The sequence below is a fragment of the Melozone crissalis genome, unplaced genomic scaffold (assembly GCF_028551555.1).
Source record: "Melozone crissalis strain CALT ecotype California unplaced genomic scaffold, PUWL_Pcris_2 ptg000006l_1, whole genome shotgun sequence".
In the NCBI taxonomy this organism is placed as follows: domain Eukaryota; kingdom Metazoa; phylum Chordata; class Aves; order Passeriformes; family Passerellidae; genus Melozone; species Melozone crissalis.
This window is the reverse complement of record NW_026535784.1, coordinates 55431274-55453379: the sequence shown is the minus strand read 5'-3', so window position 1 is coordinate 55453379 and position 22106 is coordinate 55431274. Positions and strand designations below refer to the sequence as shown.

At 55.6% G+C, this 22106-nt stretch overlaps 1 protein-coding gene and 1 long non-coding RNA gene across 4 annotated transcripts; one reads left to right on the top strand and one right to left on the bottom strand.

Annotated features, from left to right (window-relative positions):
• Positions 1–5450: 5450 nt before the first annotated feature.
• Positions 5451–13183, top strand: LOC128950614 (uncharacterized). The gene is made up of 6 exons (XM_054295481.1): positions 5451–5665; positions 8856–8979; positions 10260–10376; positions 10982–11246; positions 11587–11741; positions 12858–13183. The coding sequence occupies exons 1-4, from the start codon at positions 5451–5453 to the stop codon at positions 11135–11137; spliced, it is 612 nt and encodes a 203-aa protein (XP_054151456.1). The 3' UTR covers positions 11138–11246; positions 11587–11741; positions 12858–13183.
• A 2771-nt stretch (positions 13184–15954) lies between these two features.
• Positions 15955–18966, bottom strand: LOC128950919 (uncharacterized). Of its 3 annotated transcripts, none has more exons than XR_008484402.1 (4): positions 18711–18966; positions 17725–17893; positions 16410–16647; positions 15955–16233 (listed from the first exon to the last, which is right to left on the bottom strand). It is a non-coding gene; the product is annotated as an uncharacterized LOC128950919 (long non-coding RNA). The 3 variants fall into 3 exon arrangements; XR_008484401.1 differs by having other exon boundaries at positions 17725–17876; XR_008484403.1 differs by lacking the exon at positions 17725–17893.
• Positions 18967–22106: the final 3140 nt, after the last annotated feature.

Sequence of the window (22106 nt, the reverse complement as noted above, 5' to 3'; positions counted from 1 at the left end):
CAATTGGCACAAGAAGCAGCATTTGAGAACCACCTGAAGCTACAACAGTTGTCAGGTCTCAAAATATCTGGTAAAGAGGCCACTGGCTGTGATTCTTGTCAATGCAGTGACAACGCCAGAAAGAGCAGCTGTATCCTCAGCCTTTGCTGTGTTTTCCAGTCGCCTACAAAGAGCTGGCTTGTCTTGCCAGGCCCAACCCTGTCCTCAGCTGCGGCAGCAGCCATAGCTCAGTCCCACTCTGCTCCCCCTGCCAGATCTGGTGACCACCTCTGCCATCAGGAGAGGATTATACATCGAGGAGCCTATCGAGCATGGGGGAAGTTATTTGGGCCTCTGCAGGTAAAGGGAGTAAGGTGAGCTATGAGCAAACATATTTTTGATGTACTGGAAGGGTGTGAGGAGTAACCTTCATTCTATGTGCACACTGCAGGGCTGTGGAGACACAGCACTGAACCCACAGCTCATTGCTTCACTTGTTACAGTCGGCCATTCTCGGCTCGGTTCGTGTTTCTGCAACAACTTAGGCATAACATTTCATGCCTGAAACTGTGTCTGCTCCTGCCCTGGTTAGAACCTGTGCGCTGTGCACAGACCAGGGCGAGCACAGCTTCCAGGTAACAGTCCTACAGACACTCTGCAGCTTTTTAGCTGACTGACCATCCTCTTGTTGGAGATGGCCTCTGTCAGCCAGCATCCTACGGTTTCCTGCGTGCTTCTTAAAAGCTAGGGCAGCATCAACTCAGAGGCTGACTCTGCATTCCCAGTGCATTCAGATTCTTCACTTGTAAGGACATGTGTACTGGCTAGGATCAAGGTTTTGCCCATGGGGCTGAGAATGACAGTTTCAGACAGATCAAATTCCAAATTAGAAGACACACCCTCCAAAAAACTGCACAGGGAAGAATCTTTCCAGAATTTCAGCATCTCCCAAACAGCTATTGACTTGTTTATATTGCCTTACACAGGCACAGGCAGAGCTCATAGTCCAAATCAGATAGTGGTTTGATACTCCATCACGTTCCATGGCCCTCTCATCTGGATTCGTTTTTCCAAAGCCCCTCTATGCCAGAAAGACATTCAGATGTCCTCGACAATCAAATGAAAGTTTAGCCCCCTTAATTCCCATTAAGCCTAGCATAGCTTGGTAAATGTGTGAGCCAAGCATGAAAGAGGGTTTGGCCCTTCAAATCAGAGACTCTATTGTTGCCTCCAATGCTGCTGAAATGCCACCGCCTCTGCCCTGGAGGGGACATATAAATGCCACCATGAGCTCTAGGACCCTAAGAATTTGGGCCTTGAGTATCTGAATGAGAAGAAAAATGTGATCCATACAATCAGACACTTAGGAGAAGGATAAGAATTTGATGTAGTAAGTATATAAATGAATTTATTCTTGGTGAAATGTGCTCAACAGCACAATGCTCCAAGGGGTTATTTGATCCTGCAAGGGAAAAGCAGCATTATGGAAGGCCAGGAGTGACACAGAGCAGGCAACTGCAGTGTCTGCAGGGTGATTTCCAGTGAGAAGACTGAGCTGAGTCAAGGAGTGTCTGTGTCAGAGCATGAACTTGCTCAGAGAGGAGTCACAGTGGTCCCCTCAAGACAGCCAGCTCAGGGCAGAACCTCAGTGAGTCGGCCTGATCTGTTCTGCTTTGCACTTTCTCCTCCCCAGTGCTCTCTGGGCTCATGGTTTCAAGACCAAATTAATAAATAAGTGCCATGGATGCTTCTGGGCCATCTGCTCTACTGTCTGTATGGATCTCCAACGCACACATATTACACAGTTCTCGCCGTGAATATTTTTTCTAATGCTTCAGGGCTGTTGCTTGCCAATATTCACTGCAGGGACATTTTTAGGTGTCAGATGTGGCTGGTTTCACAGCTTCCCAGCAGTCTGAGGTGTCAGTGGGGAGATTTGTGCTCAGCAGCACACAGTGCAGAGCTGTGTGCCCTGCAGAAACGTGAAGAATGTCTGCAGAGCACAGGGGCCGTGAGGGCAGGAGCGTGGGCTGCTCAGGCACACTGCCACTGCTGCCATTGCCCAGTGCCCACCAGCCTCTGATCCCCTGCTGCTCAGGCAGAGCTACAACAAGAGACAGCTGTTTCTCACCCTTTTATTGCACTAATTGGTACAAATTTAAGGATTACTGATGCTTATTTCAGCGTGTTTTGCTGCAGGGACAAACTGTCCTCTTGTCTGTACGGGAGAAGCTTTGATGTGTAACACCTTTCACATAGAAAATGCAAATTTATACCTCATCTGAATGGAAGTATCAGGAAAAATGACAGGCTATTTTGGAAGGATGTCCCAGCTGTAGCAGGTCCAGCTGTCCCACCTGCCCTTCCAGGAATGATGGTAACAATTTCAGTTCAGGATTAAGATCTGAATCTTCCCCAGAACTCTAGGAAGTGACTGCTCAATTGAGGGGAGTTCCGGACAGACATTTTTAAAAGAAATAGAAAGCAGGAGACAGTCCACATCATGACTCACCTGCCTGAAGGAAAAATTGAAGAAAAGTCATTGTAAATGGGAAAAGGGAGTCAGGGGATACAGTCACATGGCCTCAACTGATCAGAGGAGTGACTGAGCATAAAAGGATCTGGTAATGCATTGGTGGGTGGTTGTTGTGTGGGGATTGGGAGCGTCTTGATAGCACCTGTCAAAAGTAAGGGAGACCAAGGGTTTTGTATTTTGAAGACAGAAAAATCCATATATATATATAGCATGACCTACAGAGAAAGAAAATGGACAAATTATGTTTTATGGACTTAAGAAAAATGCACATCTGCAAACCTTGATTGTGGCTAAGTCACAGTTTTTAAGGGCTGTGCAAGGTGGCTGGGTGTGATGTGGTGATTTTACTCCTGCCTGAGCTCTGGTGGGAGTGACAAGCTGTATTGCTGTAGCTCTTTGGGACAGGGTAGTCCCCTCTGGGTCTGCCCTCTAGGATATTTTGTGGCTCCAGGCAGTAAGAATCTGGGTGTACCTCTATGAAGTGCTGTGCTATTAAATGGGTGACTTCATGGGTGTGGGTAGGCAGTGACAGCCACGAGGCATGACTAAAGGTGCTGCAGATGCTTAGGCCAGACCTGCCCATCCAGCAGTGCCTCATGAGGATAATAACAGTGACACCTGCAAGCTGCTCTCCATGCAGGCAAAGGTCAGTGTTTGGTAAGCTCCAGCTCTTGATGTGGTATTTGAAAACATAAACTTTAGTGCGCGTGCTGCTGCCAACTTCAGCTCTGCTTCTTTTCTGTTCCTTAAAAGCTCATGGCCCTCAAATCCACCAAAAGGTGTGTGTGAGGGATTATGGCCTATGGCAGAGCACAAGCCTTTGTGTGATTTTCATTTCTGTGATATATTTCAGTGTCTGAGCTAGCATCTGTTACCCAGTTTCTGCTTTCTGTGCTTATCAGTCGTGGCTCCAGAACATGTCCTGGCACACAAGTACTGCTGTTGGCACTTGGTTCTGATGACAGAAAATAATCTTGCTAAGGAGTGGGAGGCCCTCTGTAGCCTAAATTCAGGTTTTAATTCCTTGATTTGTTCCGATGATCATGCCACCCCTCTGGCAGCATTTGTAATGAGAATGAAAGGATTGATCACTTGTTTTTTGAGTTAAATTCATGTCTTTTCAGATGAGGCTCTCCTTTTGCATTAGAGTAGCTAGCTCAGAAAATCCTGGAAGAATTTTCTGTGCTTGAAGCTAAAGAATTGTCTAGAAAGAGGTGTTTGCAAACAGGATTAGGGATTTTCCTTCTCACTGTGAAACAAAGGAATACTTTGTGTTTATCAAAGTCCTTCCACTGAAGTGCAGCACGTGTGTGTGATGCTGCCATGGCAGCCTGCTTATTGTGATTGTCTGCTACAAAAATAGAACAGGAATCTCTGTTTTTCCCGTTAGAGGTTCTCTTCTATCTTCAGCAGTGTGTTTGTTGATGGTTGGAGGCCAAGTCATGAAGTAGCTCAACTGCAACTTCCAATTACTTATTAACCTAAAATTACTTAGTTATTAATCATGCAAGGAGCAGAAGTTTAACGAAGTCTGTAAAGACTCCAGGATCATCACATTCCCTGCCTGCTCTAAAGAAATTATTGTTACCCTTTCACTCAAAAGGTGAAACATTATTACCAAGCTGTGACTTGTTCATAGATTTCCAGGGCATGCAAACTATGCTGATTGTGAAAGAGGAAAAAATAATTGTCTCTGTGCATTGATGATTGAATTTCTATGAATGAGATCAAAGCCTTCTGTTTCTTGGAGTTGACAGTAAAGTAGTTCCTGCTCTGTGGCCCTGAGGACTTGTTTCCCCTCCCCACACCTGCTCCCAGCCTGCACTGACCAGTGCTTCCCAAGTACTCACCAGGGATAGGGCACAGTCCTGGTGCTGTTGGCCAGGATTTCAGGGTGAGGGCAATGGTGCTGTGACTCCTGCGGGGCTGGTTCTTTGTGAGTGCTGTGCTGTCTAAATGAACCATTTCTGACAAATACAGGCAGGAGCAGGGGAAGAATCTCTTCCAGGGTATTCTGGGACACTCAAGGAAACACAGCAAGGACACACAGGTGACAGAGGAGAGGGAGGTCACTCAGGTTCGAACACGAAGTCATTGACTACAGAAACAGTGATTACAGTCCATATCTTACCTGAATTTGTGCATTTGATCTCATTTGCACTTCATAAGCTTAGGATTTAAAATGCCTCTCTTTGTCTTGTTCTGTGACTATTTCAGATAATCTGATAACATTTCCTACCAGAAGGTGGTGGCCACAGCCAAACTCTGAATTTCCATCACTTAGCTTATTGTTTCAGTGGATTTCCTTATGGGCATTCAGCCTCTCTCTGACCTAAAGGTGGCTTTTTGTCACTTGGTTTGCTTTAAATGCTCCCTGTGCCCTTTGTGCCACTTGTCCAGCGAGGACCTTCCCAAGAACTGTGCAGCTCCTTATGCCGACAGCATTTTCTCACTCCTTTGGGTGAGTTCTGGACCCTGGAAAAAGGAAAATCCCTGGGAGCATCAGTGTCAGGAGGGTGGCTGGTGTGTCTGTGACACGTTCAGTGCTCATTAGGCTGGGGCTGCACTCGCGCTAATTAATGGGCACGAGAGCAGCAGGCCGGGTTCGGCCGAGCTCGGCTCGGTTCGGCTGAACTCGGAGCCGCTCGCTGCATTCAGCTCAATTCGGTTCGACCGACCTCGTATTGTTCACCGTGGTTGGGCTGATCTCGTGGTTCGGCTTATCTAGTTCGGTTCCGCTTATCTAGTTCGGTTCGGCTGACCGCGGTTCCGTCCCGTTCCGTTCCGTTCACCTCAGCTAAACTGGGATCGACAAATCGCGGCCAGGGTCGGCCCTTCGGGTACGCTCGGCTGTTCTCGGCCACACTCGGCTGTTGTCGGCTCCGCTCGGCCGCACTCGGCTCTTCGGCCGTCCCTGACTCTGCTCCGCGGTGCAATGGCGGCCGGTGTCCGGGCCCCGCTCCCCGGCCTGAGCCCCGTGAGGGGACAGAACGCTGGCACAGCCGCCTCAGCCCGGGTCACCGTGTCCCTGCCCGGGCCCGCGTCCCCCGGAGCGCGCCCTGCAGCGCAGAACGCGGCCTCGGAGCCAGGAGCGGGGCCAATGGCCTTGGCTCGGCAGCGGCGCCGGGAGGCGGCGGGCGGTGCCCTCAGGTGAGCGGCCGGAGCGGAGGGAGCGGGGCCGGGGGCACCGGGGCCGGGGCGCCCACAGCGGGACGGGGCTGCTTTGGGCGCTGCTGCTGCGGGGGACCCGCTGTGGGTGGGACGGGGCTGTCCCGGGCCCTGCGGCTCTCTGGGATCGCGTTCCGTGGAATAAAGCTGGGGCTCGTCCCGGCTGCGGGGGCAGCGCTTTATTGTGTGAGAAACAAAGTTCACTCTTTAGAATTTTTACACGTTTGTTAAGGGATAAAAGGCAGCGCTGGTGCTCCTGTTTGCCAGGAGCACCCGGTCACCTTAAACCGTGTTCTCTAGATTCTGTTCCATTGCAGTGCTGTGTGCATGTTCATTAGAGTTTATACATGTTCAAACAGTCCTTGGAGTTTAGGTGTTCTTTTGCTTGGTTTTAACCTTCATGCCATCTTGTGGATTAAACCAATATACTTTATTTCTTCCTGTGGTGCCATCCTGTTTTATTTTCACTCCCTCCTTATTTGATAACGAGGGTCAATAATATTTTTCCTTTTTTTTCGGTGTTCTGTTTTCTGTTTCTGTTATCTTGTGTTTCAGATAAGATTGTCCCCAAATGTGGGAAATCACCTAATTATCTTACACCATTTTCTGAGTTCCTTACATGTAAAAGCATTTTAACATTTCAGAGTCTCTATTATGCTACAGTCTAAAATAGTATCTCTTACACTGCTATTTACAAAAGCTCTGCAGTGCACACACGAACTGACAGATGATACTTTATCAGGAGCAGTAGTTACAGATTGTGCTCTCTCAGGAGTTCTGTGGTCAATAACATGTGCCAGAGCTAATACACGAATGGCAGAGACAATAACTGCATTTGTTGTGTTTCATTCTGGGCTGGGCTGGGCTCTGTGTCCCGGGAAGCAGCGGGATGGGTGTCCCTGTGCCCACCCCTGGGTCCCAGAGAGAAGCTGCTCCTGTGGCTGCAGCTGAGGGGCACTGGGAACCCTGAGCAGTCCTGATGGAAACCGATGGCAAACCAGGTTTTGTTGGGTTTGGGACTTGCCACTTTCCCCTGCTCCGTGTGTTTTGCCTTAGGAAACAGGAGCTGGGCACCGAGACATTTTGTTACCCTAGAGGGGACGAGTTTGTTTGTATTTATTTCCTGAGGCACTGGAACGATTTGGGTCTCAGCTGGCACCGAGAGCCTCCTCTGTGTCCTGTGTGGGTGGTGGAGATCAAAGGGGTCAGAGCTGGGGCAGGAGGGTGGGCAGAGAGGAGAGCAGTGGTTCTTTGGGGATTGCATCTGGAAAGGGCCCTCAGGTTCCTGCTGGGAGTCCTGGGAACAGAGCTGGGAGTGGCTGGGCAGTGAGGACGGTGCAGCCGGAGTGCTGAGAGTGCCGAGGCTGCAGTGGCTGTTGCTGCTGCTCTCCTGGTGTCCCATATCCAGTGCTGGGCTGGCACCCGGGCACCTCCCAGGGCTGGACACCCTCGGGGCAGGGGTGGCTTTTAAATGTTTTAATGCTGCAGCAGCTCCCTCAGACTGGATGGGTGTGAGGATGTCCAGCTCTTCCTTAGGGCTGGGAGCGTGGCAAGGGTGCAGAGCTCATGGTCAATCTCGTTTAAACACCTGGAATAGCAAAATACATTAAAACAGAGACTTTGAGGAAATAACATAGGTGAGTCTGTTGCAAGGATAGGTACAAGCTGTCTTTATTACAGATCCACACTGCTGGATGTTTTGTCAAACCCCTCTGGGGACAGCAGTGTCCCCAAAGGTTCGTGAGCCCCTTGTTTCCTGGGGCAGGGCAGGGTGTGCCCCGGGCTCGGGGCTGTGTGGCTCCTCCTGCCTGGAGCAGGGACAGCCCTGGGGCTGAGCCACAGAGGTTCAGTTGTTGGAGCAGCTGGGGATGGATCTCTCTGTGCCTGGGAATTGCTGTTGCTGCGTTGCTGTCGCAGCTGCAGGGCTCCCTCAGAGCCCGGGCCCGCAGCAGCACTTGGGGCTGCTGTGCTGGGCAGGAGCAGCTCTGGGCTGGGCTCTCAGTGCCATCAGTGCCCGTGGAAATGCAGCGTTGGTTTCACTTCCAGCAGCCTCTGTGCTGTGCCACCCTCGGTGCCAGGGCACAGAGCTGTGGGGAGGCTCCATCCCATCCGTGCCAGGGCTGCCAGCGCTGCCAGCAGCAGTGCTGGGGCACCAGGGGCTGCCTTTGGAGCCTGGCTGTCACACAGGGTCACACACTCTGCCCTGCAGCCCCCAGCTGGATCCTACAGCCGGACAGTTCAGCCAGCAGGGATTGGAGTCAGCTCTGGGGCCCAGAGCAGGTTCTGTCCCACAGAGAGGGACTGAGCTCCCTGGCACAGCTCAGAGATGGGCACTGCCCTTTGGGGCTGGCACTGAGTGCTGCCAGGTGATTGTGATAGGGGAACTGAAGCTTTCCTAGAAAAGCCATCAGCTGTGAGGGGAATCTGTGGGAAACAGGTGCTTGGTGCACTGGCTGGTAGCAGGTCCTGGGCTTTTCTTCTTCTTTCCTTTAACCTGTTCTTAAGAGGACCCCAAACCTGCAAAATCTAAAGGAAGGGGGATGTGGGGGTGAAAGTTGCTTTTCATTTTTTGAAGTGTTGCTGTGGATTTTGGTGTGTCAAGTGGCACTACCAAAACAGCATTGGAATAACCAAACTTCAGGGCTCTGCACTTCATTCCTTTAATGTGTTTGTGTGGGTGCAGGAAATGCCAAATCCCAGAGCAGTTCTATGTCTGTAACTTCAAGTGCAACATCTTTAAAGCCAAGTGCTCAGTGTGGGCTTTGCACATGGATGCAAATGGCCAAAGGCCTTTCTTGTGTCCCAAACGCAAAAACCTTTGTCTGTGAGGTTTGGAGGGGATTCTCTCTGGGATTTCTTGTGATGCAGCTTCCTGGGTGTCCCTGCCTTTGTGCCAAGTCCAGTGGTAAAGGATGGAATGGCTGACACGTGGGGTCTGGGATAAAAATGGTTCTGTTCAAATTAGGCAGAGAATGCAATATGGAAAATGAGCATCCTGTTATTGTCTGAAATAGTCAGGAATAAAAATGCTGGCAAAGGACACGTTGATGTTTGAATTGGTGTCACCTCTCATGGATAAAACCCCATAGGGAGCAATCAGGGCAGAAGTATGAGAGCTGGGATCCTTTGACTTCCACAGTGGACTTAATTTTCTTTTTCTCCTCTCTTTCAGGGCAGGAAAAATCACCAAACTCCTCCCATCTTTGCCAAAAGCTTTGGTGTTTGGGCAGCCAAAGGCAAGAGGCCTCAGCACCGGGCTCTGCGCTGGAGGGCTCTGGGCCTGCCCACGCTGTGGGGTAAGTCAGAGGGACACAGGGCTCCTCTTTTCCTCTCTGCTGGGACTGTCTGCCCTGGGAATGCCATTCCTGACAGCCCAGCCCCAGCTGTGTCTGCTGGACAAGGGCAGAGGTGAAGGGACAAATGCCAGAGTTCCTGGGGCTGAGGGAGCTGTGGTGTTGGCCGTGCCCCGAGGGGCAGCTTGGGCACTGCCTGTGCCCCCAGGGCTGCTCTGGGGTCAGGAGCTCTCGGTGCATTCCCAGCTCTGCCAGGGCTGGGGCTGGGGCAGGGCTGGGTGACAGCCCCTGCTGGGGCTGGGGCAGAGCCTGGCCCTGGCACGGACGCAGGGGCAGGGCTGGGAGGGTTTGGGAGCAGCGGGAGGAGAATGAGGGATGGGGCTGGCACAGTGCTCAGCCTGTGCTCTGTCAGCACAGCCCTGCAGGGCACTGGCATCTGGGAACAGCTCCAGCTCTCCTGGTGCCAGGGATGGGCTCTGAGGGACTGGGCTCACCTGTGGCCTCCCAGGTCAGCAGGGACAAGGGCAATGTGGTGCCAGAGCTGGGGCCCATCGGGCTCTGTTTCCCTCTGGGAAAGCAGAGCAGTCTCTGGGCTCAGGTGAGTTTCCTGCAAGTGCTTAGAAGAGCAGTCCAGGGAAAAGGGAGTTCAGCAATTGCATCTGCTGCTGGGAACAATGCCTCAGCCTTGCTCAGTTTGTGTCTGTGAGAAGTGGGCTTTGGGCTGGAGACTGAGTGGGAGGGAAGGGGAGTATTTAGAAATGATATCAGCGTTTCTCCCAAAACTGGGGTGCAGCAGTGATGGGGGTGGTTGGGTTTGCTCTGGGCCTTGTTATTCCTTGTGCAATTTTTCAATTCTGTTGCAGGATTTACTGTCCAGTATCTTTCTAACAAAAACTGACAGGAATTTAGGTTCAGGATTAGAACTTAGGTCCATTCACTGCAAATCTTGCCAAGGCTGGGGGACTGGGGTGATGGCTGCTCTCAGCAAAGGTTACTTATAATGCTGTGTCAGATTTCCCTCAGTGCTGGGCAGGAAAGGTGAGGGTTTGGAGCAGGAATTCTGCAAACAAGGCCTGGGTGATGGCTGATTTGTTTTGTTTTTCAGTGAGCCAGGGCTGGCACAGGGAATGGTGCAGGTGCTGGTCTGGCAGTGGAGCTGCTGCCCTTTGGAGCCATTTTAAAGGTGTGATCATAGAACATTTTGGGGCTGTTTTCAGCAATCTGGGTTTAGAGCTCCTGTCCCCAGCCCGTTGCTGACCCTGAGACATCTGCTCTGGTTTCAGGCTGTCCTTGCTGGAGCACCCTGGTCCCTGCCATCCCCTGGGACACAGAGGGAGCCCTGTCCCAAGTGGCTTTGGCACCTTGGCAGGGATGTGGCAGCAGCCCCAGAGCAGCTGGAGGTGAGAGCTGGGTGTGTGAAACTGAGCAGTGCTTACCTGGGGCTGGGGGAAGGGGAGGAGTTTCCATCCCCCCTGGAGCTTTCCTGCTGGGATGGGGCAGCACAGGGAGCAGCACTGATTGTGCCCCTCCCGTGGGCACTGCTGCCTTGGTGTCTCTGCTGTGCCACCAGACCGTGGCACTTTGCTGCTGTCACTGCCACTGCCACCCCCTGGGGCTGTGCCCTCCTGCCAGCCCCAGCCAGGAGCTCCAGGGGTGCCTCTGTGCTCTGTTGGGAGCGTTTGCTGGGAATGTGCCTCATCCCTGGCAGTGTCCCTTTGTCCCTGGGCTGCCAGCCAGAGCTTTGGGCTGCTCAGGCTCAGGGCTGGATTGCCCAGGGCACTGAGAGGGAGCAGCACAGGGAGGGTGACAGAGAGGGGCTGGCAGAGCCCAGCTGGCAGCCTGTGCTGGGGCTGCAGGTGGGCTGGGGGCACTGCAGGGAGTGAATGTCCCCTTCCCTGAGCAGCCCTGCAGATCCCAGGGGCTCCTAGAGCAGGATTTTATTCCTTACTTCCCTTGTGGAAATTCATTCTCCCAATTGCCATGAGCAATTCTTTGATTTCTCTAGGAGAAAACCTCCCAGCAGAGACAGATTGCAGTGGAGGCCAGAGTTGTGTTTGGAGCAGGGAGTGCTGAGAGCTGCGTCTGCCTGTGCTGCCACAGCCTGAGCACAGCCTGGGAACAGCCTGGGAAAGGGATTGGGGCAATTTCTGATGCCCAGTGAAAGAACACAAACTCAGCCATTCAGCCTGACAGGCCCCTCCACCCAGAGCTCAGCACACATCCTCAGAGGGAAGTCCAGCATCCAAAGGGAAAAAACCCAGAAGAAAAAGGTGATTTATTTTGATTTAAATTTATTTCAAGTTCTTAAAGCCCAACCAACATTTGCTCTTGATTTTGGTTGGGTGAATAACGAGCAGTGGGCACAGATGATGCCATTCATGTAGCTGAAAACCTGGTGTAGTCTAGAGGGGATACAAGAACTGTTTGTGTAGGAAAATGCAATGTGAGGGGATGTCAGGGGCAGTGAGGTGGCATTTGTGAGGGAATTGCTGAGGTCACTGAAGGGAGCCCAGCAGACAATTCCCCTGGGAAATCCGAGGGCCCACAGCCAGGACTCTCCCGGGCTGAGGGGGCAGCCCTGGGACTCACTGTGTGCTCCTTCCTTGGCAGCAGCCAGCAGGGAAGGGACAAGAGGATCCCTGTGGGATGAGGCTGGAGAGAGCGAGCAGAGGAGCAGCCTCGGGCTGGAGAAGGGCAGAGGGACCAACGTGGTGTCACCAGGGCACCTGTGAGGAGCAGAATGGACACTTGGAGGCCACATGGAGGTGAGGAGTGGATGGTTTGGGGCAAAGTCTGAGTTAATCTACAGGGAAATAAGTAGGGGATGTTTAGGAGGGAAAAGCTGAGGTGAGGAGCTCACCCACCCTGGCACGAGGTGTGTTTGCACAGGCTGGGGCCAGAGGTGAAGGTCAAGCCAAAGCCAGCCCTGCTCAACCTCTAAATCCCAGGATAAGTTGTACAGGCTGCCCACTGAGGGATTAAAAATACATAAACATGAAACCAAGAGCATTGATGAGATTGCTGGGAATCCCATTAACTTGTTGTCAGAACTCCTGACACAGTTTTGAGCTTTGATGACAAGAATGCATTTCTTTATTTGGATTATTTATTTATTTATATCACTGTGTGGGATATGGGGTCTATTTGGATTTTCAAACTCTCATGGTGGCCCTGACACTGCTCAGGAGCTGGTAGGAAAAGCAGAGTCAGAGCTCCTGGCAGGCACAGGGTGTTTTCCCCCATAGTGGATGGTGGAGGAATTGTCTGGGACCTGGATTGTCCCTCTGGGTAATGCCACTTGCTGTGATTTGTATAATTCCATACATTTAATTCCCAAAACTTCCCAGCCCAGGGGTTTGAGCTGACAGGGCAGGACTAAGATTGTTCTCTGTGTGGGGCCCAGATTTGGGGTTCCCTGTCAGCTGTGCTAGTTGTGATGAATTACACCCAGAGCCCCAGATTCCCTGCTCCATTGCCACTGCAGTAACCTCCCAGTGCCCCATGGAGTGTGGGCATTCCCATGCAGAGCTGCTGCCTTGGACAGCAGCTGTGCCAGGAGCCAGCAGAGCTTCCAAGGAAGCTCAGCAGCACAGGGACAAGGACAGGGTTACATTCCATAGAACTGGCATTTATAACCCTCACCCCAATGGTGTCCCTGGGGTCACTGGACAGAGCTGCCTGGAACTGAGCTGATTTCACCCCCCTGAGCTCCAGGATGGAGAACATCCAGTTGGTGTCTAAAGCAGGAGAAGGCAGTGGCCAGATGTGCTCCCAGCCTGTGCTGGGGCAGCCCCTGTGCCCAGGGGGGGACATCTCTCCCTGCAGGAGCTCAGCTCCTTTCAGAGCCTCAGCAGTGGCCTCTCCAAATTCCTTTCTCTCAGGAAAGGGATGCACATCCCTGTCTTCAGCACACCTCCAGTGGGACCTACCTGTGAAAGCTTTCCACCACTTGTGCACTTGCAGCTGGATCCCTGAAAAACTCCAAACTCCATCCCACTGATTTTCAGGTATCTCTGAGGGCTACTGCCTGGGATTTAATACCTGTGGGGGAAGATTGCCTTGGCTTCAATGCTGCTGATGGATGGTGGCCTCAGGCTGGGCAGGAGGGAAGGGATTTGGGGTGGCTGGGACATGGCTGGCAGCTGTGTGGGAGCTCTGAACCGGGAATTGCTGCGTGAGCCCCTGTGCAAAGGGGCCGTGCCTCCATTCCCAGGTAATGCCAGCTGCTCCTTGGGCTCCTCCTGGGCTCTTGGTGCTCTGTGTGGGCTGGAGCATTTCCACGGGCCTGCTCAGAGCAGCCCCTGGCCCAGGAGCCACGGTGCAGGCACAGCTCCTCCTGCAGCTCCCACAGACACGAGGGGCTGCTGCCTTCAGGAGCTTCTGCTCCTCCTGCCCTGCGCTCCCGGCCAGCTGGGACACCCCGAGGGAACACGAGGGAGCACGGCTGGCAGCGAGCAGGAGACACCGAGGCCTCTGGGCCCAGAAACAGCCCCGGCCTCAGCAGCCACCGTCGCTTTGGCCTGGCAGCGCTCACCTGCAGGAAACGGCCCCTGCCACTCTCCAGAGGAACTTCCCCACGGAGCAGGGTAACCCTCAGGACTTGTCTTGTTCGCTTCTTCCTGGGGAAACAAAGGGACATTGCGTGAGCACATTTACAGCTGCTGGGTAAATCCTGGAAAGGGCAGAAGAATCGGGGTTATGGGGAAGAGTTTGGTGCTGACATGTTGAGTGCCAGCCAGTTCTGCCCTACAGCCATTGCAGGGGCTGGTGTGTAAAGCAGCATTAGCAGAAGGGAAGGAGCTGCATTTGTAGAGGAGGTCTCTTACTGGCAGCAGTCATTCCCATCCCATGCAGGACCTTTGGAACAACCCTGGGATTGGCTCAGGTGTTTGGAGCAGGGTACTGAGAACACCAAAATTCTGTGTTCAGTGTGCAGCTGGGCCGGTCACTTCTCAGCATTTGACTCCATGATCCTCCAGGCTCTGGAAATAAAGAACAAACAGTTGTCACTGGTTTTTTAACACTGGGGTTTTTTCCCTCGTGTTTCCCTGGGGCTCCAGTCCCACACCAGGCACAATGGGAGCGGGAGCAGCAACGCCTCGGCCCCAGCGGCCGTCCCAGAGCGGCTGCTCCGGCCGGGGCGCTGCAGCCCCGGGGGTGCGGACACGGAGAAGGGGCTGCGGGCGCTGGGGCTCGTAGGGGAGCGCGGTGCTCGTGGGGTTACCGGGCCGGGGGGGCTCGGTGTCCCCCCGGGGTTACCGGGCCGGGGGCGCTGCGGGGCGGCGCCGCGTCCGCCAGGGGGCGCCCCGCGGGGCGGGCGGCGATACCGATGGGGTCCCGGGGCCGGTACGGGCGGTGTCCGTGTCCTTCCCGCTTCCAGCCGCGATCCAGAGGCTGCTCCCAGGAAGCGTCGTCCTCCTGGCGGGCATGGCAGTAGCACAGCACGGGCTCCCTGTTGCCGCAGCCGGAGCCGGAGCCCCGGCGGGACCCAGCTCTGCGCCGGCTGCAGCCGGAGCGGCAGCGCCTGTCCCGGAGTGATTCTTTCCGAACGCGGCGATGCCGGTCCCGATCCCAGCCCCAATCCCACCTTGATCCTCCAGCCCCAGCACCCGCACCCTGCCCGCCGAGGAAGAAGTGGCTCGGCCCAGCTCCCGCAGGAAATACCGGCAGGATCAGGACCCAAATCCCCGGGTGCCACCTGAGCGCTTTGGACCCCGCGCAGCAGCAGCCCCCGATCCGGATCTCCGCACAGCGCTCCGACCGCCGCTCCCACTGCATCCCGAGCTGCGCATCCCCCGCAGAGAGCGGGACAGGCGCGGATCCGCCGGGATTTATGGGCGGGGGGAGGCGGGGCCCCGGGGCCGGGCCGGCACAGGTGTGAGGGAGCCCAGTGCGGCTGCGCGGGGCGGGGCCTTGGGGATTTAAGGCACGGGGAGGGCGCGGCAGAGCTGGTTGCTCCTCGGCGTTCGGGGGGGGGGGGGGGGGGGGGGGGGGGTGTTGGGGATGCTGCCGGCCGGGGCCTTATAGCTCTTTTTCTCTATGTTTTTGTTCTGCGTTTCTTTTCTTTTGTGTTTCTTTTTCTCTATACCTCTCCCTTCAACCCTCCCTTCCTCCCCCACCCCCTACACCCTCCTCCCCAAATACCCCCCCTCCTTCCCCCCCTACGGCCGTCCCCCGCCGCCCCCTCTCTACCTCTCTATTACCGCACCCCAACCTTACCCTACCCTACTGCTCTATTCTCTCCCTCTTCCTTCCCTCCCCTTCTGGGCTCCCCCCTGCCCCTTTTCCCTGCTCCGCTTTCCCCCGCCCCCCCCCCCCCCCACCTGCCCTCAGTCCTGCTCCTTCCTCCACCCTGCCTTCCCCCCAGCCCCGTCCCCTGCTGCCCTGCACACCCCGACCTCTCCCCACCTGCCCTGACCTACCCCTCTGCTCCCCTATTCTCGTTCTCCTTCCCTCGCAGCCGCGGGGTTCGGGGTGCTGGGCAATAATAAAGCCCTGAGGGCCGGAGCCCGGCGCCCCCGCCCTCGCTGGGGTCCCCCCATTGCAGTGCCGGGGCTCCGGCTTTCCCAACGTCAATCACACTGCGGGGGTCCTGGAGTGGGGGGTCCGAGTTACAGGGGCCCCCTCACTAGGAGGGGGTCCCGGGGGGAGGGGGGATGCAGGTCTAGTCCAGTGTTTCTGGGACTCAGAAAAATGACCAAGGGGCACTTCCCAGAAACCTGGAAACAGCAGCTCAGCTGGCTGCTTTCAGCCCCCAGAGCAGAGGCTGGGGAGGGCCTTTGGGGGGAGGGCTGGGGATGAGGACCCTCTCTGGAGGAGGGGTCCGGTCGCCTTGGTCCCCAAACATAAGGACACCAGCACGGCCCAGGCTGTTTCAGGGGTCTGAGACAGGCTCAGGAAAGAAAAGCACTTTTCAGCCCCTTTTCCACGTCCAACTGTTTATTGTGCACAACCAACAGTTATGACTTCTATTTCTATTTAAACAATAACTTTATGACAATAAATAGTTAATAGTTATAACAAAGTCAATAGCTATATGTAATTGATGACAGTGAGTCATGTACAACTTGGCCAAAAGCCCAGATAACCGCAATTAGCTGGAGCTTTAAAGTGGCTTGTAACAAAAAGCAGCAGTTATTAAGGCAGAGCTGGAAGGAACTGGAGCAGCCATCAACTGCAGCATCTCAGTTCCAGAGCTGGAATGAAGAACACGCCACAGCCAGAGCTGGGGGTTCAGCAAGCTGGACTGGGTAACACCTGCAAGTGAAACAAGCAGAAGGAACAGACATCACCTGGGCCCTCAGATATCCTGAGCAATAAGTCAGCAGGGGTCCATCAGCAGGAGCTGTGAGCACCAGGAACAGCTCTTGTCCGGTGTCCATCAGCTGGAGCTGTCACAGGCACAGGCGTCCCTGAGGGAGAGCTGAGCTCACCTGCAGCTGCAGCAGGAACCTCTCGTGGCTGGATCTGGAACTGGTGCACCCCGGATTGCCAGCCAGGCGCAGGCGTGGATGTCCCTAACCAGGAGCTCTGAGCAGCCTCTTCCCTCGGGGAGTGAAGCCAGACCAGGGGCCGCTCTCTGTCTGCACGGAGGTGGCTCCCAGTCCCAGCCCTGAGAGCAGGAGGGAGGCGGGGCTCTGCAGGGACGTGGTGCAGCAGCGTCTCCTCTGTCTCTGCGCAAAGGGGGTCAGTCAGCATCGCCGGGGTGCACAGCACAGCCCCACACGAGATGCCTGTCCCCCCTCCCAGGCAGGGGCAGCCCTTCCCTCCCTGCTGCCCCTGCTTTGGGCACAGACCGTGCACCGAGGACAGGGAGGCAGAAATCTCAACGGGAGAGCTCGGGGCTCAGCCCCAAAAATGCACGTTTCTGCCCAGAGGAGCAGAGGAGGAGGCACAGATTGCTGCAAGCCCTCTGCTCAGTGAGGGGCACTGTGGGAACCAGCCACCAAACAACACTGGGGCTGAGCCTGGCCCGGCCCAGCACCTTCCCCCAGCCACCCTCACCCTGCCCCAGAGCGGGACTGGGGAGCCACAGACTGTGCTGCCCATCCTGACAAACACCACTGGGCCAGGCACAGCACGACCCTGATCCCAGCCTGAACACGCCACAGGGCACGTCCCTCAAACAACGCCGAGCCAAGGCCGGCACTAAGGAGCAAATGACACCGGCCACCAAGGGCCCAGAACAACCAGAAGCCCCCCGGGAGGGGGAGCGGGGCAGGATCGTCCCCAGCCCGTCTGGGACCAGAAGCCAAAGCAGCAGCAGCAGCCCTGGGTGGCTGCCGATGGTGTGAGGAGAAGCCACCCTCGGGCAGCTCTGGTGCGGCCCCTTCTCCCAGCTCCCTTCGCAGTGACGGCTCCCACCATCGTCAGGCACGGCTGAATCCCAGCCCCAGTTCCTGTCCCAGCCCCCCGGCAGCCAGGGCCCTGTCCAGGAGCACTGCCAGTGCAGCCCCAAACCACGCCAGGACAGGACAGGCCACACAACCAGAAACCAAAGCACAACCACGTTCTTCCCAAGGAACGGCCAAGCACAGTGCGGAGGCACAGCCGTGACCCCGGCCCTGCTGCAGCCCGCTGCCAGCCCAAAGGGGCCCCAGCAGGGCCAGCACCAGAACCGGCACAGCGCGTTCCCCTCAGCCAGAGCCCGGCACAACTTCCTCAGGTCACGTGCATCGGGGCATTCCTTCCTTCCTTCCTGCCTGATCCCGCAACCTTCCCCAAAGCTGCCCAGGTCAGAGCACTCACCTGGGCTCATCCTCCTGTGCCAGCGCCTCTTGGTGCCACGCTGGGGCCGTGCTCCTCACCTTGGCTCATCCTCCTGTGCCAGTGTGCCCAGGGCTGCTCCTGCTGGGGCCGTGCCCAGGCTGAGCCCCTCGGCCAGTCCCCTGTGCTGCTTCCTGTGTGGAGGCAGTCCCTGGTGAGGAAGAGGCTGCAGCTTTGCCCCTTGGAAGACAAAGCTTTTGCCCCAGCAGGAGCTCCCAATGCACACGACTGGTCCCTGCAGGCAGCACAACAGTGGTGAAAGCAGACCCTGCTTCTAAGGACTGCAGCCGACCCCTGTGCACCCTCACCTGCCCCTTTTCTCGCAGTGCTGCAGGGGCCGGGGCACCCCCTGAGCCTCCCTGGAGCTCCTGAGCTTTCTGGACAAACACGAGCTCCCGGTGCCTCTCAGAAGCTTCTCCTGGGCCCAGGGCGGGTGCAGAGGCTTTGCCTCCTCTCCCTCCTCCTGCCGTGGCTCCAGGGCCCACCTGCCCCTTCCTTTGGTGGCTCTGCCTCCCTCCGGTGAGCCTGGGAGCAGGGACCCAGCTGTGCCGAGCCGGCTGCCCAGGCAGGGCCGCTGGACAGGGCACAGCTGGCTCGGAGACAGGGACAGTCAGGAAAGCCTTCCCCAGACTGACCGAATTTCACAGCAATGACCCGGTGGCTGCAATTGTTCCATCCTCTGCGAGACCCCATTCGGGGAGGGTCCATTTTGGGGAGCAGTGCCGAGCAGCCTTCTCTGCAGCCTCCCTGCAGCTGAATCCCTGCGAACATGTTTGGAAAACACTGGTGTAGGTTCCAAGTTCCAGAGCACCCTTGACTCCCTTCTCTGCCATGTCACACTTTGCCGCGGGATAGGCCCCAGGCCGGGGCAGCCCTGAGCTCCCGGCACAGCCCCGGCACGGCTGCTCCTGCCCCCGGCTGGGAACCGCAGTTCGGGACAGCCCCGAGGTGGGAGAGCACGTACTCACCCTGGGCCCGAGCTCCGGAACGCCTCGTCCGTGCCCGCAGACACCCAAAGGTCTCCCCAAGCGCACAGCGCAGCCCGGAAAGGGCGGGGACCCCGGCCCCTTTACCAGCAGCCGGCCCCGACCACGCGGCCGGGCAGCGTCCGGCTCCCCGTTACAGCCCAGTCACGGCCGCGGGGACCGTGCCCTTCTCCCCGAGGCGCTGCCAAACCACAGCCCCGCCAGGACCCCGCCGCCCTCCCAGAAAAGCCGCGGGGCGCGCACGGCTCCGGCCCCGGGCGGGGCTCGCCCCCGGCGCTCCGCCCCGGCCCCGCCCCGCAGCCCCCGCCGGGGCGCCCCCTGCGGGACGCGCCCCGGTACTGCAGGCAGCGGCCCCGAGCGCATCCCAACGCAGCCGAGCCGGTGCTGCGGCCCCACGGCGGCGCTTCCCGAGCTACGGCTCCCTGTGTCCCTGCAGGGCCCTGCCCGCTCCCGGAACGGGACCCGTGTCACCCACAGTGGCAGCCAGGTTTGGTCCCTGATCATTCCCGGTGAGAAGCGATCCCAGCTCTTCCCCGTTCCCGAACGGCCGCTGCTGTCAGAGGCCCGGCGTGGAGAGGGGGCAGCCGAGCCGCATTTCACATGAGCCCAATTCCTGTCCGGAACCCAGCAGCAACACACGGGTGTCACACCCTGCAGCCCGCTGTGATGAAGAGGCTCATTCTGCAGCATGTTTTATTGCACAGGAACACGATCCTTGGTCGATGCTTACCTGCAGAATCTTTATTCCTTCCTGTAAGCAGGTCGACGGAGCCAGAGGCCTGGGGCAGCACGGGGGCACTGAGCCAGCTTTGCACAGAGCAGCCTCCTCTGCCCCCAGCACAGCAATGCCTGCCTGCAGATCAGCAGAGGCCGACATGCCAGGCGAAGTCCAAGTGCTCCTTCTCAGGGAAACATCAGCAGCTCTTGCTGCCCCTGTGATGCTCCAGGAGAGGCTCTGGCAGAGCTGCTGTGCTCTGCACGTGCCCTGACAGGCTCGTGTTTCTCCTCTTTGCTGAGGAGTGGTCTGAGCCAGTGAAGGGACTTGGTCCTGATCCCACAATGACCCACTCTATCCCAGACAGACACCCCTCATTTGTGCTCCAGGCAGAGCACACCCCCTCACTCCTTACTGGCTTCTGGCAGGGCACAGTGCCCAGGTCACACAACAGCCAAATGTGTGTCCTTGGTCCCTTAGGACAAATGTGACCACACAGTGCCAGAGCAGCCCTTGTGTAGCTGCACTTTGGGACTTGCTGGCTGTGCGGGCTGCAGGGCAATATGGGCTCCTGAGGGCAGGGAACTCCCACTCCTTGGTGTCCCGCTGGACCAGTTCTGGATTAACGACTCAGCGTCACCTCTCAGGGCACTCAGGGACTCCAGAGTAAGGGACAGGCATGCAATGAAGCCCCTACTGCAACAAGGCAGCCAAGAGGAACATTGTGTCTGCAAGAGCTGCTCTCAGCTTTAATTCCTACACACACACACTGCACTTCCCACAGTTCCCACCCTTCCCAGGGAACAGCAAGCGCTGCACCACTGTTACCAAGACGTCCCCTTTCAGCTCAGGCCCAGGGAACAGCAGGCAGAGCACAAGCCAAAGGGAAAATGACTTCCTAATCTGCTTTTCTCCTTGCAAGAAGCCACGCTTTAAGCAGACGTCAATGGCTTTCCCAAGGATTATCAGGCAGCCTGTTATCTTCCTTTACCATGTCCAAAAAATCACCATTCCAAGCTGGAGTTCTCCACGACATGTAAAAGCCCAGCAGTCACTGTACTGCAAAGGCTGCTGTGCAACCACTGGGCTTTGTAAAGATACTGGAGCATGGGCACTGCCAGGGAATGGGTGAGGCCTGTGCAGCAGCCAGCAGGTCACTGCTGTGTGACATCCCTCAGCTGGCCTGGTATTTCCTCTCTTACCTGCACTAAGGCCGTCACGCCAGCTCCGATGCTGATGGAAGGTGCTCTTGAACAATCTGAAATACACAAGACTTCGTGGCTCGAAAGCAGGTCCTGGCTGACCCTGTGGAGTTTGAGACACCATTATCTCCTGCCCTTGCCCTCAGCCCCAGATAACATGAACTAGCACAATTTATCTCACAACTCAAGGCACCAAGGTCTGAAAGCTGCAGGCCCTCATCGCTGGCACAGGGGATCGTGTTTCTCTGGAGATCTCTGAAGATCAGCACATCTTGTAGCTGTGGAGAGTGCTCCTCTGAGTTTTTGGAGACTCTGGGACTTCTACAGGATCCAGGTTTTTCATTCAGCATTCCAGCTCACAAGACTGTATTACTTTTCAGTCACTTCCTAACTGCCTTTCATCAGGAAATATTACAGGCAAGACATGCCCTCAACAAGACACAGCCAACAGCAACTACCAGGAACTTCAGAGGTTCCATGATTCAGCCACACCTTATCTATGAGCAGTGCAAGAATAACCCTTTTACCAAGCTTTTTGGGTAGCTGCCAACAAACACAAGAAGTAAAAAAACAGGAAATTGGGGGCAAACAGTTCTGCACCATCAAAAGTCAATGACACTACAGTGGAGAGTAAGCAACTCTAGTCTGTTATGTTAAAGACAGCTCAGCTCACATTCCTCCCAGCACCACTGCAATAACCGTTTAAGCTGTATCCCGCAGCCAGACGCTGCAGCCTGGCAGGGTGTGGAGGAATCCTAGGACACGTCTGGGAGGAGTCCCAGAGGAGCTCACAGCCTCCCTGGGCCACACACACACACACCCCAAGGTGAAAGAAACCACCAAAGTCAAACACTTGAAAGCACACGGCGCTGTGCTGCTGCAGCTTGCCACTGTCCCCGGCCAGGTCAGCAACAATGCTCTTACAATCTTTTCTGTGAGTGAGGGGTGCCAGGGCTCTACAGCCACCTGCATGCAAGAGAATTAGGGACATGGATAAATGCTGCAGACATCAGTAGTTTATTGGCATGTTTAGTCAAAACACATTCAGAATGGAAACTTAAAAGTAAAAATACTTTCCACCTGCAACAATGAAACTAGAATCTACTAGCATATAATGCTTGACAAGTTACAGCAATAAAGATGGTAATCCACTGTCTCGAATACCTACTAAAGTCAAGATGGTCAGCCAAGTTTGTTGAAGTAGAACCGTAATGACAAAACACTCCCACCATTCACAAATCAGTGACTAACATTTATGGTCAGTGAATCCCTTCCTTTGCTCTAAGAGGTACATTTACTATTGAGAGGGTCAAGAACACGTAAGAGTCCACAGTACAGCAGGTGAGCTATCACCATGTAAACTTCTCTGGATGATGTTCCAAGGGTTTGTGTCACTCAAACAAGAAGCAAGCCAAAAAGCGGAATGGCTCAGGAGCTCTTTTTACTACTCTGTTTCTGTTG